The following is a 16,558-nucleotide window of genomic DNA, read 5'->3' on the forward strand; positions in this document are numbered from 1 at the left end:
TTGGTGCTTCGGGAAGCAGTCACGGACATCACACACATGACTAAATTTAGAGTAAATCCCTTGTATACCCATGAAAACTTCCATAATCTCTTCTATACCCCTAATTTTACTCGATCCCCTCTGTAACCCCGAATTTTCGCTTTCATCCCTTCCATGCCCCACCCGTTAGGTTTCCGTTTGATCTGTAACGTTATCTGTGTGTTACATTGTCAGTATTTTCAAAAAATACCAAAATACCCCTGGCAGTGCAAACCCTAGCTAAACAGATCTAATCCCCTTCTTTCTCCCCAATCCTTTCTCCTCTCCACGCGCAGGCCGCGCCGCCGGTCCCCGCCCTCCCCGTCGCGCGCGCAGGCCAGGAAGGCCCTCCCGTCGCTCGGTGGGGGCGCCGCCGGCCCCCGCCCTCCCCGTCGCGCGCGCCACCGCCATCCCACGGCCCTCCCCGTCGCGCGCGCCAGCCAGGAAGGCCCTCCCGTCGCTCGGTGGGGGCGCCGCCGGCCCCCGCCCTCCCCGTCGCGCGCGCCGCCGGCCACCGCCCTCCCCGTCGCGCGCGCCGGCTAGGAAGGCCCTCCCGTCGCTCGGTGGGGGCGCCGCCGCGCGCGCGCCACCGGCCCGGCCCCCTCCCTCCCGTCGCTCGGTGGGGCGCCGCCGACCACTACCCTACCGTCGCACTGTGGGCCACCGCCGGCTGCCCTCCCGTCGCGCGGCTACCGACCATAGCCCTCTGTCGCGGGCGCCGCTGTCCACCGTCCTCCCGTCGTGTGGCCAAATCCACCACCCTCTATCGCTGCGCCACCCAGCACCGCCCTATTGGTAGGAATTTTCATTTCTTCTTCTTGCTTATGTAAAGTAGCAATTTTCATTTCTTCTTCTTGCTTATGTAAAGTAGCAGTTGATGAGTGATTGATTTCTTGTTTATAGGAGTGGGTTGTTCATTGGTGTCGGTAAGAGAAACAGTTGAAGCCACCATCTCTGCAGCACATCTATTGGGCATGGCAGATTCAAGGCTTAGCACGGTTCCTTCATGGCTCCCCGTTGGGTTAGTGACCTAACTTGCTCTCATTCATAAGTTTGCTGTAGTTGTATGTGTGGGGATCATTTTGGTTGATGCATAGATTGATAGACAGCTACTGTGTTCATCCACAGGATGGACCCCTTAACTACATATCTTTTGGAAATCAAACTAGCCGGGGATCAAAAAAATGCTAGGGTGAAATATGATTGGTTTATTTTCAATAAGATGATAGACTCAAATGCTATGTGCTACAAAGACTTTGTTGATGATATTGCAAAGTCATATCCATGGGGGCCAAATGAAACCGTCACAATTGGCTATGTGGATATGGTTCATAAAATTTCTCATCATGTCACAACTGACCAGGATATGCTAGAAATGTTTGAAAAGTTTGTTGATATCAAGGTGATTCCAATGATTATTCGTATACATGGTATGAATGAAAATATTGATGAGTTAGACCACACTCTTGTTAAAGCAAACATATGTGTTCCCGATACTCCTTCTCTGGCAACCCCATCTCAAGTGGATTTCAGCCAACCTAGCAGCAGCACTCTGCCTTCTCATGTCCTCATGCCATCAGACACATACTTAATAAACCCATTTCCTATGGCTGAGCATGTTGGTGTGGATGATTGACGGAGCTCGTGGCTCCTCACCGGGAGACCGCGCAGGCCCCCCTTTGCCGGTTCGGCCGGGGGCTTAGGGTGCGATCTCAAGCTCTCTCTGTATGTGGAAAGATTACTCGCCGGCAAGACACACGAGACACGGCGATGTATACAGGTTCGGGCCGCTGCGAGGCGTAATACCCTACTCCTGTGTTTTTGTGGATTTGTGTATGGACAAGTTACAAAGGATCAACTTCCTTTCCCCTCAGCCTTCCAAAAGGGAAAAGTCCCCCCTCTAAATGGGCAAGGTCCTCCTTTTATATCTCAAGGGGATACCACATGCACCTTTCTCTTTCCAAACTGGACTGTTCTTTTTCTCTTTAATGGGCGGAGATCGGTACGGTTTCCATCCGGGAGCCCTTCTGATGGGACAGCCCACACCTACCCCCACCTCCCCCGAAGACAGAGATGACGCGGGACCGTGGCTGTCTGTCGATGACGCGATCAGTGCCAGACCGGTCATTCTTGTCCACCACGCGTCAGCTTAACAACGTGCATGTTTGCCCTTCTTCGTGTAACACCTTGCCTGTAATGGTTAGGATGAAGCCTGGTATAAATCTGACCAGGGCTAACGTGCCATCTCTAAGAGATAACACGCTAGCTCCGGCTTGAGACGAGTTGCCTTGAGGCTTTCGTCTTGACGGGATGGGGCGAGGCGTGCGTCAGACCGCCAGTCGCCACCTAACCCTTGATCTGACCGGTCTGTGACTGGTCACAGACCGGATAAAAGAGCGTGCTGTACTGCGTTGCACGCAGCGTGACACGCTTGACCAGACTGCAATAAATGCTGTTAGGTGAGCACAGCTGTGCTCACTTATCCCATATATGTGGCGCAGACTTCTTTAAGGGGTCGGGGTGCCCCGGCCCTCGGGGCCGGGGCAAGCGCAACCCGACCCCCCCTCGGGGGAAATCACGAGGAGGGCGGACACCTCACCCTCGGGCCCGACGTCCCCGAAGGTGCCAGGCCACGTGGGCGATTGCGTCTGCCTCAAGCCTCTGGTCATGATACTCCCGGTCCCATATCACCGACAGTAGCCCCCGGCGTTATGCCAGAGCAATTTCCCTTCCCAAGGGAAGCGGTCAGGTGTGACGCCACCCCTAAAGCCTGGTGACAGGTGGGACCGGTCTCCGTAGTTGGGCAAAATACCCAACGGTCTCAATCCATGCACATTGGTAATGGTGACTTGGCTGTCCATAATGGGCGGTCTCTTCAAGACTGCCACATTACCTGAGCAGCGCACGAATCTGGGCGAGCCGATTTGCTTCGCCTGGAGATATGGTGATGGTGCTTTTCTCGGAGCCATCAGAATAGCGTATAGCATCTTCTGGGCCCGAGGGTATCGGGTTTTGGCGTCCCGGAGGGCCTCACTAACAAAGTAGATGGGCCGCTGCACCTTTCGGCGGGGCCGATCCTCTTCGCTAGGGGCCGCATCTCCAGGGCGCTCTTCATCCGAGAGGCAGCGCGGGGCGCCCTCGGCTTCTGCGCCGATATCCTCGGGGTAAGAGGGCGACAGGCGCGGCCTTCCCGCAGTGGCCCCGAGGCTATCCTGAGGGTCGGGGGCGCCTGACACCGTCGGACAAGCAGGCGGAGGGCCGACTCCGGCCGTCGGGGGCCTTGGGCCGCCGTTCGGCTTGGGGGCCTCTCGGACCCTGACTTCTCCCCGTGGGTAGCGCTGGAAGAGTTCCCTTCCGGAACCGAGGACGGCGCACGCGCGCAGGTCCGGGACGCCGCCGACCACATCGTCCACAGCTTCGAGGGTACGGCCCCTCGGCTCGCGTTCGCCCTCGACTCCGACGAGGAGGGCGGCGACGGTGGTGCGGACGATAACGACGACAAGGCTGGTGACCCGGGCGCGTCGGAGTGAGCCCCCAGGCCCCCGCCAATCTTGAATAGCTTTTTCTTTCTTCTTCCGAGGCCTTCGGGCCCCCTTCTTGTATAGACTAATTTAATCTGCAACCAAATAAAGAGGAAATTTCTATGTCAGTTCTATTTGTTGTGTGTATGAGACGAGGATGGTCTGTGCCGCGGTCCTTCTGTGTCTTGGCTTGATCAAGGGCTCGTGCCCAAGTCCTAGTCCTCAAATGGCTCGGGTCGGGGCTAGTGCCTGGGGAGATCCACATGTCGAGACTGGCCAGGCCGGGAACGTGGTGACCGAGGGTTATGGGTGACCCGATTGTGGGTTTTTGCCGATTCCCCCCCGGAGTTCACCACGCCCCGGGGCACGGCTCGGTTCTGGGCCCCGTTTGGCGATTTTAGCTGACCGAACCGAGCCCCCGAGGGCAAGGTTGAGCACGAGTGACCTATTTCAAGTCAAGATTCTTCAAAAAGGAAACAAAAGCACAGACACAACCTTTAAGAAATCGAAAATGCTTTTGTTGAAATACGGAAGAGAAAAAAGATAAGCCCCCGGCCAACCCTGCACGCCCGGGGGGGTGCGGGGTTGGCCCGAGCCCGAAACCTGACACCCGACCCCCACTAGGGGTAGAAGCGACGAAGGTGTTTGATGTTCCACGGGTTAGGCAGCTCTGTGCCGTCGCCCGTGGCCAGCCGAACGGAGCCCGGCCGGGGGACGCCGATCACTCGATACGGACCCTCCCACATTGGTGAGAGTTTGCTCAGTCCAGCACGCGTTTGGACGCGGCGTAGGACGAGGTCGTCGACGCAGAGTGATCGGGCCCGGACGTGGCGCTGATGGTAGCGCCGCAGGCTCTGCTGGTAGCGCGCGGCTCGGAGGGCCGCGCGCCGCCTTCGCTCTTCCAAGTAGTCGAGGTCAAGGAGCGCCGGCCTTCTTTCTGTCGCTCGCAGACCTCCCCTTTCGGGTGGCCAGCGAAACGCCCTCGACGGCGAGGACATGACCCTCGTCGTCGGAATGGGCCAACCTCTTCTTCCTCCTCCTGTCCCGCCGCCCTGTCTGAGCAGCGGATCCGGGGGCGGCCGAAGCTGCCACTCCGGGACCGGAGGGGTTCCAGGTCCATGCCTCCTCCTTACGAGCCACTCGATCCGCAAGCTGAAAAAGCTCCGCGGTAGTCTGGGGCTCTTTGGAGGCAATCTTTTCGAGCATGCGGTTGTGCCGCACACCCCCCCTGAACGCGTAAATCACCGCGTGTGCAGGGATGCATGGTATGGTGTTGCGGACTTGACAGAACCGCTGAATATACGAGCGAAGTGACTCATCATCCCTTCGTTGTACCGCGTGTAAGTCCGCTTCTTCACCTGGGCGCGGATATGTGCCTTGAAAGTTCATGGTGAACTGTTGGCACAAATCCTCCCAGGAGTGGACCGACGCGGGTGGCAAGTTCATTAGCCAACCCCGCGCCTGTCCCTTCAGGGCCATGGGAAAGAAATTCGCCATGACCCTGTCGTCTCCCCCAGCGGCCTCGATCCCGGTCGTATAGACCTGGAGAAACTCGGTGGGGTTGACGCTCCCATCATACTTCTCGGTGATGGTGGGCCGGAACCTTGGGGGCCAACGGACATTCCGAAGACTCGCCACAAAGGCTCTACAGCCGACACCACCAGCCGGGGGCACGGAGGGCTGATCCTCACGTCCATGTCGAGGTGACACTCTGGACGAGGAGGCGCCCTCCGTTGCACGGGGAGTACGCCGGCTATTACGCTCGATGTTGAGGCGGGCATCCGGCTCCCCATGCTGATCCTCCCGAGTCGACGGTGTCGACGAGGGAGTGGCAGCCGAATGACGTGCAGCCGCCGCCGCTCGCCGCGCCCTCCGCCTTGATGACACGGAGCCGGTGGTAGCGGCGCCGGAGGTCTTGGTGGTGACGGACCGTCCACCAGCACCCAGGCGTTGCTGCGCCGTCATGACCAAGTTGGCCACGTCGTCCAGCCATCGCTGGGCTGGAGACTCCGGGTCAGGGACGACAGGCGGGTGTCGTAGGAGCGCGCCAGCAGCCTGAAGCGCGCCCTGAGGCGTGCTGCCGTCGCCGTAGACGAGGAGGCGACGCTCCCCATCTCGCCGTTCTCCTGCACCACCCGCGACTGGTGATGCTGCGGATTTCTCGACTCTCTCGAGCGCCTCCCCCTGCTTGGGACTTTGGCGTGGAGGAGGTGGGGGAGTGCGAGCTCGACGGCGCGGGTTTGGCTCCCCGTCATCGCCGCTCACACTCGGAGAGAGATTGTGCGCCTTTGCTTGCTCGGCCATTAGGCTGAACAAGGGAAACTTGGCGCACACGGAAGAGTATGAGAGCTCAGAAAACACACGCTGAGCCCCCTACCTGGCGCGCCAGATGACGGAGCTCGTGGCTCCTCACCGGGAGACCGCGCAGGCCCCCCTTTGCCGGTTCGGCCGGGGGCTTAGGGTGCGATCTCAAGCTCTCTCTGTATGTGGAAAGATTACTCGCCGGCAAGACACACGAGACACGGCGATGTATACAGGTTCGGGCCGCTGCGAGGCGTAATACCCTACTCCTGTGTTTTTGTGGATTTGTGTATGGACAAGTTACAAAGGATCAACTTCCTTTCCCCTCAGCCTTCCAAAAGGGAAAAGTCCCCCCTCTAAATGGGCAAGGTCCTCCTTTTATATCTCAAGGAGATACCACATGCACCTTTCTCTTTCCAAACTGGACTGTTCTTTTTCTCTTTAATGGGCGGAGATCGGTACGGTTTCCATCCGGGAGCCCTTCTGATGGGACAGCCCACACCTACCCCCACCTCCCCCGAAGACAGAGATGACGCGGGACCGTGGCTGTCTGTCGATGACGCGATCAGTGCCAGACCGGTCATTCTTGTCCACCACGCGTCAGCTTAACAACGTGCATGTTTGCCCTTCTTCGTGTAACACCTTGCCTGTAATGGTTAGGATGAAGCCTGGTATAAATCTGACCAGGGCTAACGTGCCATCTCTAAGAGATAACACGCTAGCTCCGGCTTGAGACGAGTTGCCTTGAGGCTTTCGTCTTGACGGGATGGGGCGAGGCGTGCGTCAGACCGCCAGTCGCCACCTAACCCTTGATCTGACCGGTCTGTGACTGGTCACAGACCGGATAAAAGAGCGTGCTGTACTGCGTTGCACGCAGCGTGACACGCTTGACCAGACTGCAATAAATGCTGTTAGGTGAGCACAGCTGTGCTCACTTATCCCATATATGTGGCGCAGACTTCTTTAAGGGGTCGGGGTGCCCCGGCCCTCGGGGCCGGGGCAAGCGCAACCCGACCCCCCCTCGGGGGAAATCACGAGGAGGGCGGACACCTCACCCTCGGGCCCGACGTCCCCGAAGGTGCCAGGCCACGTGGGCGATTGCGTCTGCCTCAAGCCTCTGGTCATGATACTCCCGGTCCCATATCACCGACAATGATGAATGCATATACTTAGATAATGAGGAGGCTGTTGCTGGTCAAGCTGATGAAACTAGAGGTGAAGGGGCTGCCAATGAAGAATCCGAGGATGAATCTTGGGCTACATCTGAGGATACATCTGAGGATGCATCTGAGGGTGATGGTGTTGATGAATCTGAGGATGAGTCAATGGCATTGGATGGGATGCCAGAAAATATTCCTAGCGCAACTTATGACAAGAATGACCCACCAATGATCGTAGGAAGCATATATCCTAACATTGATGAATTTAGATTGGCAATAGCACAACATGCAATAAAAAAGGAGTTTGAATTTAACATTATCCGGAGTGAACCAGGGCAATATACTGCAAAGTGTGCTGCTCAAGGCTGCAATTGGAGGATCCATGCATCTGTGGTTGCTGATGGTGTCACTATGATAGTATGTATTTAATTTAAAACAGCATGCATTCTTCAAGTATTGTATATGTATTTTATTGTGGTATTGAATATCTTTATATTTCAGGTGAAAACCAATCCTTTTCCACATGAATGCTCAAGTACGAGAAGAAGTGAGACTATCAAGGCTACAAGCAAGTTTTGGATTTGTGAGAAAGTAAAGGATTGGTTGTTGGAGGATGCTAGTGTGGGAGCGAAGGAATTGCAAAGAAGGATCCATGAAACACATAAGGTTAAGATCAACTACAAAAGAGTGCATGCTGGTAGGGAGCTTGCTATCACAAAGTTGTATGATAGTTGGAGAGAGAGTTTTGACATGTTGTATAGATACAAGGCACAAGTTGAGAAAGCAAGCCCTGGCAGTTTTTTCATCATTGACCATCACACTGTTCTTGAAGAGATAAAATTCATAAGGCTATTCTTTGCCTTGAAACCATGCATTCATGGTTTCCTTACTGGTTGTAGGCCATATTTGGCTATAGACAGTACTTTCTTAACGGGCAAGTTTAAGGGGCAGCTAGCAGTTGCTTGTGCTGTAGATGGACATAACTGGATGTATCCAGTTGCTTTGGGTATATTTGACTCAGATTCTGTTGAGAATTGGATGTGGTTCATGCAACAACTAAAAGATGCAATTGGCACTCCAAGAGGCTTGGCTCTTTGTACTGATGCAGGGAAGGGGATAGATAGTGCAGTGCATGAGGTAAATTGCTTTATTATGCACCAAATTCATTCTATTCCGTCTCTAATAAAAGGCAAAATGAGCTAATTCTCCTTTCTCCTTTCTTGTAGGTTTTTCGTAATGCAGAACACCGGGAGTGCATGAAGCACATGGTCACCAACTTCAAAAAGAAGTTCACTGGCAAGATATTTGACGATAACCTTTGGCCTGCAGCATATGCATGGAGCCCTTACTTCTATGAGAAACATATGGCAGCCATGGAAGAAGCTAAACCAGAAGCAGTAGCATACCTTAGGAAGTATCACAAAAGGCTATGGAGTAGGAGTCAGTTCTCTACAGTTTGCAAGGTTGATTATGTGACAAATAACCTTGCAGAAAGCTTCAACAATTTGGTGAAAGATTGGAAAGCACTACATTTGTATGACTTCTTGGAGAGGATTCGACGGTGGTTGTTGGTGAAATGGGATAAGAGGCAAAGAATAGGTAAGAAATTTGAAGGCCGCATTCTACCTCATATTGTCAAGGAATTGAATGAAAAAAGTAGAGATTTAGATATGGTGGTCACAAGAAATGGAGACTTTGAGGCAGAAATTGAGGTTAAAGGAGGTAGTGGGTTTAGACATGTTGTCAATTTGGAACACAAAACTTGCACATGTAGGGAATTCCAAGTTTCGGGGAAGCCTTGTATCCATGCTATAGCATTCATCACGTCAATTAGAGGAAGGCTTGAAGATTATGTGGATGATTGCTTTAGTGTGCATCGATTCAGGGCAGCATATGAGAAATTGATCCCTTCATTGCCTGACAAGTCACAATGGCCACAAGCTGATCATGGGTTCTTCTTGGCACCACCCATTCTGAAGTAATCAGCTGGGAGACCAAGAACTTTGAGGTACAAAGATTGCACTGAGAAAGGAAGCAAAAGGAGTAGGAGACACAAATGCCCAATTTGCAAGAGCTATGGCCATCATTGGCACAATTGCAAAGAGGGTGATCCAGAGCAAGTAGCAGCAATGCTTGCTAAAAGGTACATATTTCTTACAAATTTTCATTTTGTTTCTAATAAGCCTTATGACATATATTTTCTCTTGTTGACAGAGGGCCACCAAAGAAGAGAAGGAAGAAAACTAATGAAGTAACCTCAGAGACTAGTATCATGGCTGCTCCAATAGTTACACCAATAATGACATATCCTCCTAGGTTAGCCAATCTTTTTTACTTCATTCTATAATCAGTTAGGTACATAACAATTCAGTTAGGTACATAACAATTCATTTTTCACAGTCAAAGCATTCATTTCATTGAGGATAGTAGGACAAGGAACAATAGCTCAAGTTCAAGTAGATCAGTTAGGTAAGTAATTAGATCAATTATATCAATTTGTTGGTATTATGCTGCTCTATGCGATATATTCATAACTCTCTTTTGTAGATCAAGATCACTTACTGGCTCAAACCAACCTGAGCCATCTAATATGATTGCAGCCATGCCATGTCTTGGAGAGCAAACACCTCCAGTTGCACCGAAAAAAGCCAAGAGCAAGACAAAGGGAAAGCCACCATGTTCTGCTGTTCCAAACAGCCCAGCTATGGGCACAAGGAGCAAAAATAAGAGCCCTGCAATGGGCACTAGGAGCAAAAGAAAGCTTATGGACTAAATTATATATATATATATATATATATATATATATATATATATATATATATATATATATATATATATATATATATATATATATATATATATATATATATATATATATATATATATATATATATATATGGCTAGTTGATTAGGTTTTATTTGGTACTGACAATTTATTATGTGGAGCCTGATGGATTTTGTTGTTGTTTGCTGTGTTATGCCTCATGATGCAATGATGTAGTGGTATGGACCTTATGCTATTATGCTCATGATGTACTGCCCACTTACTGTCATTTGCAACATTTGTGTATGGAGTGGAAAGTTGGTTTGGTTCCTGCACTACTAGGTATGGAAATGAAATTGTGGTCTTTGCATGATATGAATTGTTCTGTATGGATGATGGAAATGAGATTGATATGAAATGCTCTTTGTGGATGATGAAAATAAAATTGATATGAAGTGCTTTGAATGGTTGCTACTGATTTGATTGATGATGTATGATGCTCTTATTGATCCGGACTATTTTGTTTCACAAAATTCTATATGGATACTCTCTTTATTTACATCCTGCCTAATTTTTTTTGTATGGATATGAAAAATTTTTTTGCAATGGATTTCCTCCTTTGTCCACAACAAGTTCAGCTTCCTATTGAATGTACCAATTTTTGTTGTACAGAGGAAATTAATGTCACTTTGATTTTCTAACCCTATTATTTTTTTTGATCCTATTATTTTTTTAAAACGAAAGTGATGTATTGCATTTTTTTCCAATACCACAATAAAAGTTTTAAACTTATTATTAGCCTCATAAATACACATATTGTGTGGTCAACGTTTTTCAATTCTTTTTCAATCTACCTAGCACCTGCTGTTCCTCCTCCATCTACAAGGGTATTATGGACATTTTCAATCACATGTAACTGGAAAATGAAGAAAACCTAACGGGAGAGGCATGGAAGGGATGAAAGCGAAAATTCGGGGGTATAAAGGGGATCGAGTAAAATTGGGGGTATAGAAGAGATTAGGGAAGTTTTCATGGGTATACAAGGGATTTACTCCTAAATTTATCAAGGGTCATGCACTTGATAAATCAAAATTGGAGTGTGACCTTTTTGGGGTCTACTGATAATAATCTTTTGGTACATGCTAAATTTCAAGTTATATGCCTTGAACAGAATATATATATATATATATATATATATATATATATATATATATATATATATATATATATATATATATATATATATATATATATATATATATATATATATATATATATATATATATATATATATATATATATATATATATATATATATATATATATACACAAAACTGAAAATCATCTTAAAGGATTACAACTGAATTTACATGGAATCCAATCCATTAGACATAAATGAATCTGAGTAATTCTCTGGATAGTACACTATGTGTTCACGGTAATCTTTAAAAGCTTATAGAATCCTCAGTACATCGAGTTGCAATTTTGCACAGATAAATACAATTCTCTAAGAAACAGGAATGAATAATAAGAAATGTCAGTGGTAGCATATGGGGCAACTGTGGAGGCACAAATGGACGCGCCAAGAAAATGTAAAAATGTGCTATCAATTGCAACTTAGGGTGTGTTTGAGGAGAAGGGGATTGAGGAGATTAGGAAGATACGCAAAACGAGGTGAGCCATTAGCTCATGATTAATTGAGTATTAACTATTTTAAATTTCAAAAATGGATTAATATGATTTTTTAAAGCAACTTTGCTATAGAAATTTTTTTGCAAAAAACACACCGTTTAGTAGTTTAAAAAGCGTGCGCGCGGAAAACGAGACTCAAATCTCCCCTATGTCCCCAGAACGAACGGAGCCTTAGTGAACAAATCTTGGAGAAGAACAATAGTTTATTAGTTCAGACAAAAATGAGAGTTTTAACTTCTATACTGAGAAATGGAATTTTATACAAAACCATATACCTTTGAAGCATGAAAAAAGGGGTCACTCCTATGATCACCAGGAAAAAGGCAACATCAAATGAGATTGTAATTTTATAGTGATCAATAGGATTTTAGTACTGACCTGATTATTTGACAGAGTCTCTGTTCACTTGGTAAAAGAGTTCACAATTCAAATTAATCTGCTTTAGTCACTACTCATATTGGAACACTATTCCATGTATATACCTTGAGACAAATTCCAGGCCTGCTGATCAATTATGAATTGACCAGCACATTTGGACTGCAGTGAAAACAGAAGAAAAATGATATCTCAGTCAATAAAAAAGCCAACGTGTGAGAATAGCCGGTAAATTAGAACTAAACTGCACATAGATATTATACTGCTCTTCCTTCCTAATATCTGACCATGCACTGATTTGGCTACTCCCAAGAATCAGATGGGAATGATTAGAACAAACCACTGTGTACAACTATGATATGAAGTATATGAACCGTTCATATCTAAAACTCTGCATTGCAACAAGACTACCTGACCAAACTGATCCATGGAAGCAGATCTGAAAAATGCATCAAGCTTAACCAATGTAAACAAAGAAAAACAAATCGAATGGGATGCTCATCAGTCGGGATAACACCAGATAAAATATGACATGCTCACAGCCATCAAGAAAGAATGTTGATGGCAGCGGCATGCATGCCAGGAGATACTTAACGATCTTCTCCACCAAGAAACAGCACAACCCATGTCATAATTAACATGCAGCATGGATCTGGCTAGGCCATTGAATGAAGAGTACCCTGAGCTAAATCTTAGCAAGAGGGAAATATATTAGGTACGAATAAAGGTTTTATCCTAATGAAATTATGTTGCTAGGCTATCGAGAAAAATAAATTGTATTTACCATTAGCTTCCAGGTGTTGATAATCCATCAATATATGCATATTTCCATCCAAATAGTTCCTTTTTGAATATCTTCTGTTGTTTTTTGATATCTTCCACTAAATTGATGCAAGAGGAAATACTAATAGTGATTCTCATAGGTAAATTAAAAACATCTTTTTACATTGCACTAACTTTACTTGACAACTCATATGTTTTTAATATGCAGAGCTAGCTGACGATGATGCCGACGACACCGCCGGTGACTCGCAGCAGCGGGCGCGCGCCTCTCCACACTCCAGCGAGCGTGCTGGTGGGCGCGCCTGCAACCACCGCCATCATCTCGTCCAACCCCTCAACCATACTGAGGTCCGCATTCCCATCCACCATTCCGATGGGTCCGATGCAGCGGCGGCAACGGAGGGTGATGATCGAAGAGCTCGGTCCGACGATAACGACGGCTGCGCAGATGATCGGGATTTGAGGGAGGTTATGGTTTATGGAGGGGGGCGGTGGCGCGATGGAGAGGAAGGGGGCGAAGCGAGGGACAGCACAATACGGAGGGAGGACAACCGGAGAAGAAGGCGCGGGTTGGGCGGGATGGGAAGGCAGCGCGTCGGTGGGGTGAGGAGGCGGCGCGCCGAGGAGGAAGGATGGGGGGCTGGGGAGTGCGATGCGGAATTACAGATCGGAGAGAGAGGGAGCGCGATGCGGATCGGGGAGATGAGAAGGGGTGCGACGGGTGGATCGTGGGAGAAAATCTCATCCGCTGATGCCTGTGAGAGGATCCTCCGATGAATGTTAACCATTCGATCGTTCAGGACTCACCACCACCACTACGAATTTTTTAAGTAGTAAAGAAATAGAGCGATAAAAGAATTCACATGATCTTGTTAACGATGTTGGTGTGGAGCCCCCAATATTGGTATCCATGTCTTAATGTGTGTAAGCCAGCTAAACAATCCTCACAGCATGCTTCACATAAAGAGTAATAAAAGGTTAGCTACATTTGAAGTGTTTTGCCACACTGAGTTCCAAATCAATTTTTGGCCATGTACACATAAAATTTGCTTTTCCATATATGTATGAGGGCCAGATAAAATAATCAAGTGTCTCAACAGCAGTATGTTTTTTAGAGTATGATTAACATTATGGTTTTTAGAGCATGATAATTGCAACAATTAAATAATTGCCAACTTTTTGGGCTGCATGAGTGTCTAGACTGAATCCAATCTTAAGCAAAAGGGTAAGCAATTTTCCCTTGCTAAAGTAAAATTTTTCCATTAGAAATTACTGAGGGAATCGATTTCATAATTGCCTGCAAATTGCTTTAAAAATAAAAAGGGTGGTCAGATGCCATTCCTTTTATGAACATTTCCTTTTTTTTTCTCCTTCCCTGATAGCACATATGTGTTTTCTTTATGAGATTCCCTTGAAAATGAGAACGTAAAATGATCTAGATATAACCAAAATACCCATCCAAACATGCCAAAAAGAAAATGAAATATTAAAGATTCCTAAGCTCGAAGAATCTACTCACTGATAACGTAGGATAAAAAAAAAACTCACAGGTGTAACTATAATGGTATATCAGTGACCAATCCCAGAGAAAAGAGACGTGAACTTCACCCACGATATACATGTATGGATGCACCTTAGCATAGCATAGTGAATCAGTACAGGTTGTGCTTAGGTATTTACTGAAAATCCTTAATATTATCAACAATATACATGTTGTTACAAGCATTTCTCTTAGCAATTCAGTGTACGAACTGTAGTTCACATCCTTGTTCATTTCGTTATATCAAGCAAGAAATTTGTGAACGAAAAAGGAAGTTAACGCTATTTTATAAATTCAGATAAATGATCGATTTGACATGTTCAGAGTAACAGTTTACTCTAGTTTGATACACTTCATTGGAAAAAAAAAGATCCAATGATCATGAAGACAATAACCAATTTAAAATCTTACTGCTTGCACATAATTTTACAAGGAAAATAAGAGCAATTCTATATTATCAGGAAATGGATTGAATACCAATGGCATTAATATGACACATAAACTGTTGCAAGCTTCAGTTATGATGTCAGTAATAGAAGGGAATGAACCTTCAGGATCAGGGCTCTCAGGATGAGCAAGGAAAAACACCGTCTAGGCAAGCTTGTTCAAGCACTCCTTAATCAGCACGATCAACAAGTTGCATTTTTTTCTAAGACTTTAGTCCAATTGAGGATAGATCAAGAAGAGGAAGGAGCTCGCATTGTACCAGGGCAGAGAGGACTGCCGACGCTGATATTGTAGGACTGACTGTGGCGCTCGGAATCATTTGTAATCATAAGCAAATTAATAAGCTACGTGGATGTGGTTGTTGTAATTTATTTGGAGTAATCAGTTTAATTTAATCACAGACACATTGTGAAATTACACGTTTTTTGGATGCCCTATAGCAAATTTTGCTATCTAGAATAGAAACTGAATGACTGAGACGTGAATCCTAACAGCCCACACAACTCCCTTGTTACGAAGTATTCGGCACATGACATCAGCACAAAGAGAAATCTGCTTGTATGTCCAAGGTACTGTAGGTTCAAAGAAAGAAATTCTTGACTGGATGTCTACAATTTAACCCTTTGCATGGTGCAGTAGAAATGTTTATAGACCATTTAGCGAAGATTGATCCATGCAGGAGACATTTGCACTATTTGTAAGGGGTAATCATGATGGAAGGAAATTACCTTTACCAAACAGAAATTTAGTAGAATCAGCCAAAAATCTCCTTGATTGTGCAGTAAACAATAGCAATTGGCATGGTGTCCAGTCAGCTTTGCTTCGACAATCTGAACTTTTTTTCCCTACATATTAAATAATTTGATATCAAAGGTTAAGTCAGTTTGCGAGATATAAGTTTTTTTTTTTTTTAAAAAAAGAAGTGTACCATCACTTCAGAGACAACTGTGATAGTTAATCTACATACAAAATTAAGTTTGAGGGACACAGAACTGAGTATGAATGCTTAGCACTTCGATCAGACTCCACAACACACTATACACACTTAAGTTGACAGAATTGCATCTCCTATAGGATTTGCAGAAAAAACAGAGGAATGAATGTATAGCACCTGCAGATTGGTGTATTCTCAAATGATCCTACAGGTAAATCACAGGAGGCCTCTCATCTGCATGACAGAAGAGATAGATTGCTTTTAGTAAGTAAACTGAATAATAATTTTTTAACACCACAAATTGCAAAATACAGGATTGGTCCAATCACTTGGATGGTCAACAAATGAGAAAACTGCATGCCAGATGGATACCTTGTTGATCTAACCACAATATAGAGCACTCAAGAAATCTAGAACGCTGCTCGATGAAATGTGTATGTGCTGCCAACCAGACCTAGCAACTCCTACTTACTTCTAGGTCGTCGGCGACGCGGGCGCGGGTGTTCCAGAGGTGGCACGGAGGAGATTGGTGGGGTGGCCCTCGCTGGCGACGCGGATGGGAGAGATCGGCGTGGGCGGAGCAGATTGGTGAGGGAGTACCGACGGTGGCACGGAGGAGATCGGCACGGTCGGAGCAAATCGGTGGAGAGATCGGCTCGGGCGAAGGAGATCGGAGGACGACGACCCTGGCAACTCCTGTTCAGCCGTGGTGGAAGACGGCGATGGCGGCGACGAGGACGGCGGGGGCGATCGATGGCGGCGGCAGTGGGGGAGCGATCTGGTGGAGGACGGCGTGGGCGGCGGGGAGGATCGATGGCGGCGGCAGCGCGGGACGGTGGGGGAGGACGGTGGGACGGCGGGGAGGAACAGCTAGTCGAGGAGGACGGCGAGGGCGAGCGGGCGAGAGGAAGGACGGCGAAAAGCGAGCGGGCGCGCGGAAGCCGGAAAGCCAGGGCGGAGAGAAGCGGATGCAGCGCGATTGGAGCGCGATGGTGTGGACGGATAGGAGCGTTTGGAGCGTCG

At 47.5% G+C, this 16,558-nt stretch overlaps 2 protein-coding genes and 1 long non-coding RNA gene across 5 annotated transcripts; 2 read left to right on the plus strand and 1 right to left on the minus strand.

The window, feature by feature from the left end:
• The first annotated feature begins 992 nt into the window (after positions 1-992).
• LOC112938210 (uncharacterized) lies at positions 993-1,654 on the plus strand. The gene is made up of 2 exons (XM_066308527.1): positions 993-1,039; positions 1,147-1,654. The coding sequence occupies exons 1-2, from the start codon at positions 993-995 to the stop codon at positions 1,652-1,654; spliced, it is 555 nt and encodes a 184-aa protein (XP_066164624.1).
• A 4,032-nt stretch (positions 1,655-5,686) lies between these two features.
• Positions 5,687-9,518, plus strand: LOC112938265 (protein FAR-RED IMPAIRED RESPONSE 1). Its single transcript, XM_066308528.1, has 5 exons — positions 5,687-5,777; positions 7,014-7,417; positions 7,502-8,137; positions 8,227-9,143; positions 9,215-9,518. The coding sequence occupies exons 1-4, from the start codon at positions 5,687-5,689 to the stop codon at positions 8,980-8,982; spliced, it is 1,887 nt and encodes a 628-aa protein (XP_066164625.1). The 3' UTR covers positions 8,983-9,143; positions 9,215-9,518.
• Positions 9,519-11,641: 2,123 nt separating this feature from the next.
• On the minus strand, positions 11,642-16,531 carry LOC107280219 (uncharacterized). Of its 3 annotated transcripts, XR_010740207.1 has the most exons (5): positions 16,008-16,531; positions 15,713-15,769; positions 15,330-15,446; positions 11,835-11,993; positions 11,642-11,759 (listed from the first exon to the last, which is right to left on the minus strand). It is a non-coding gene; the product is annotated as an uncharacterized lncRNA (long non-coding RNA). The 3 variants fall into 3 exon arrangements; XR_001544111.3 differs by having other exon boundaries at positions 11,681-11,993; XR_010740208.1 differs by lacking the exons at positions 11,642-11,759; positions 11,835-11,993 and adding an exon at positions 14,425-15,173.
• Positions 16,532-16,558: the final 27 nt, after the last annotated feature.

The sequence above is a fragment of the Oryza sativa genome, chromosome 3 (assembly GCF_034140825.1).
Source record: "Oryza sativa Japonica Group chromosome 3, ASM3414082v1".
Lineage (NCBI taxonomy): Eukaryota > Viridiplantae > Streptophyta > Magnoliopsida > Poales > Poaceae > Oryza > Oryza sativa.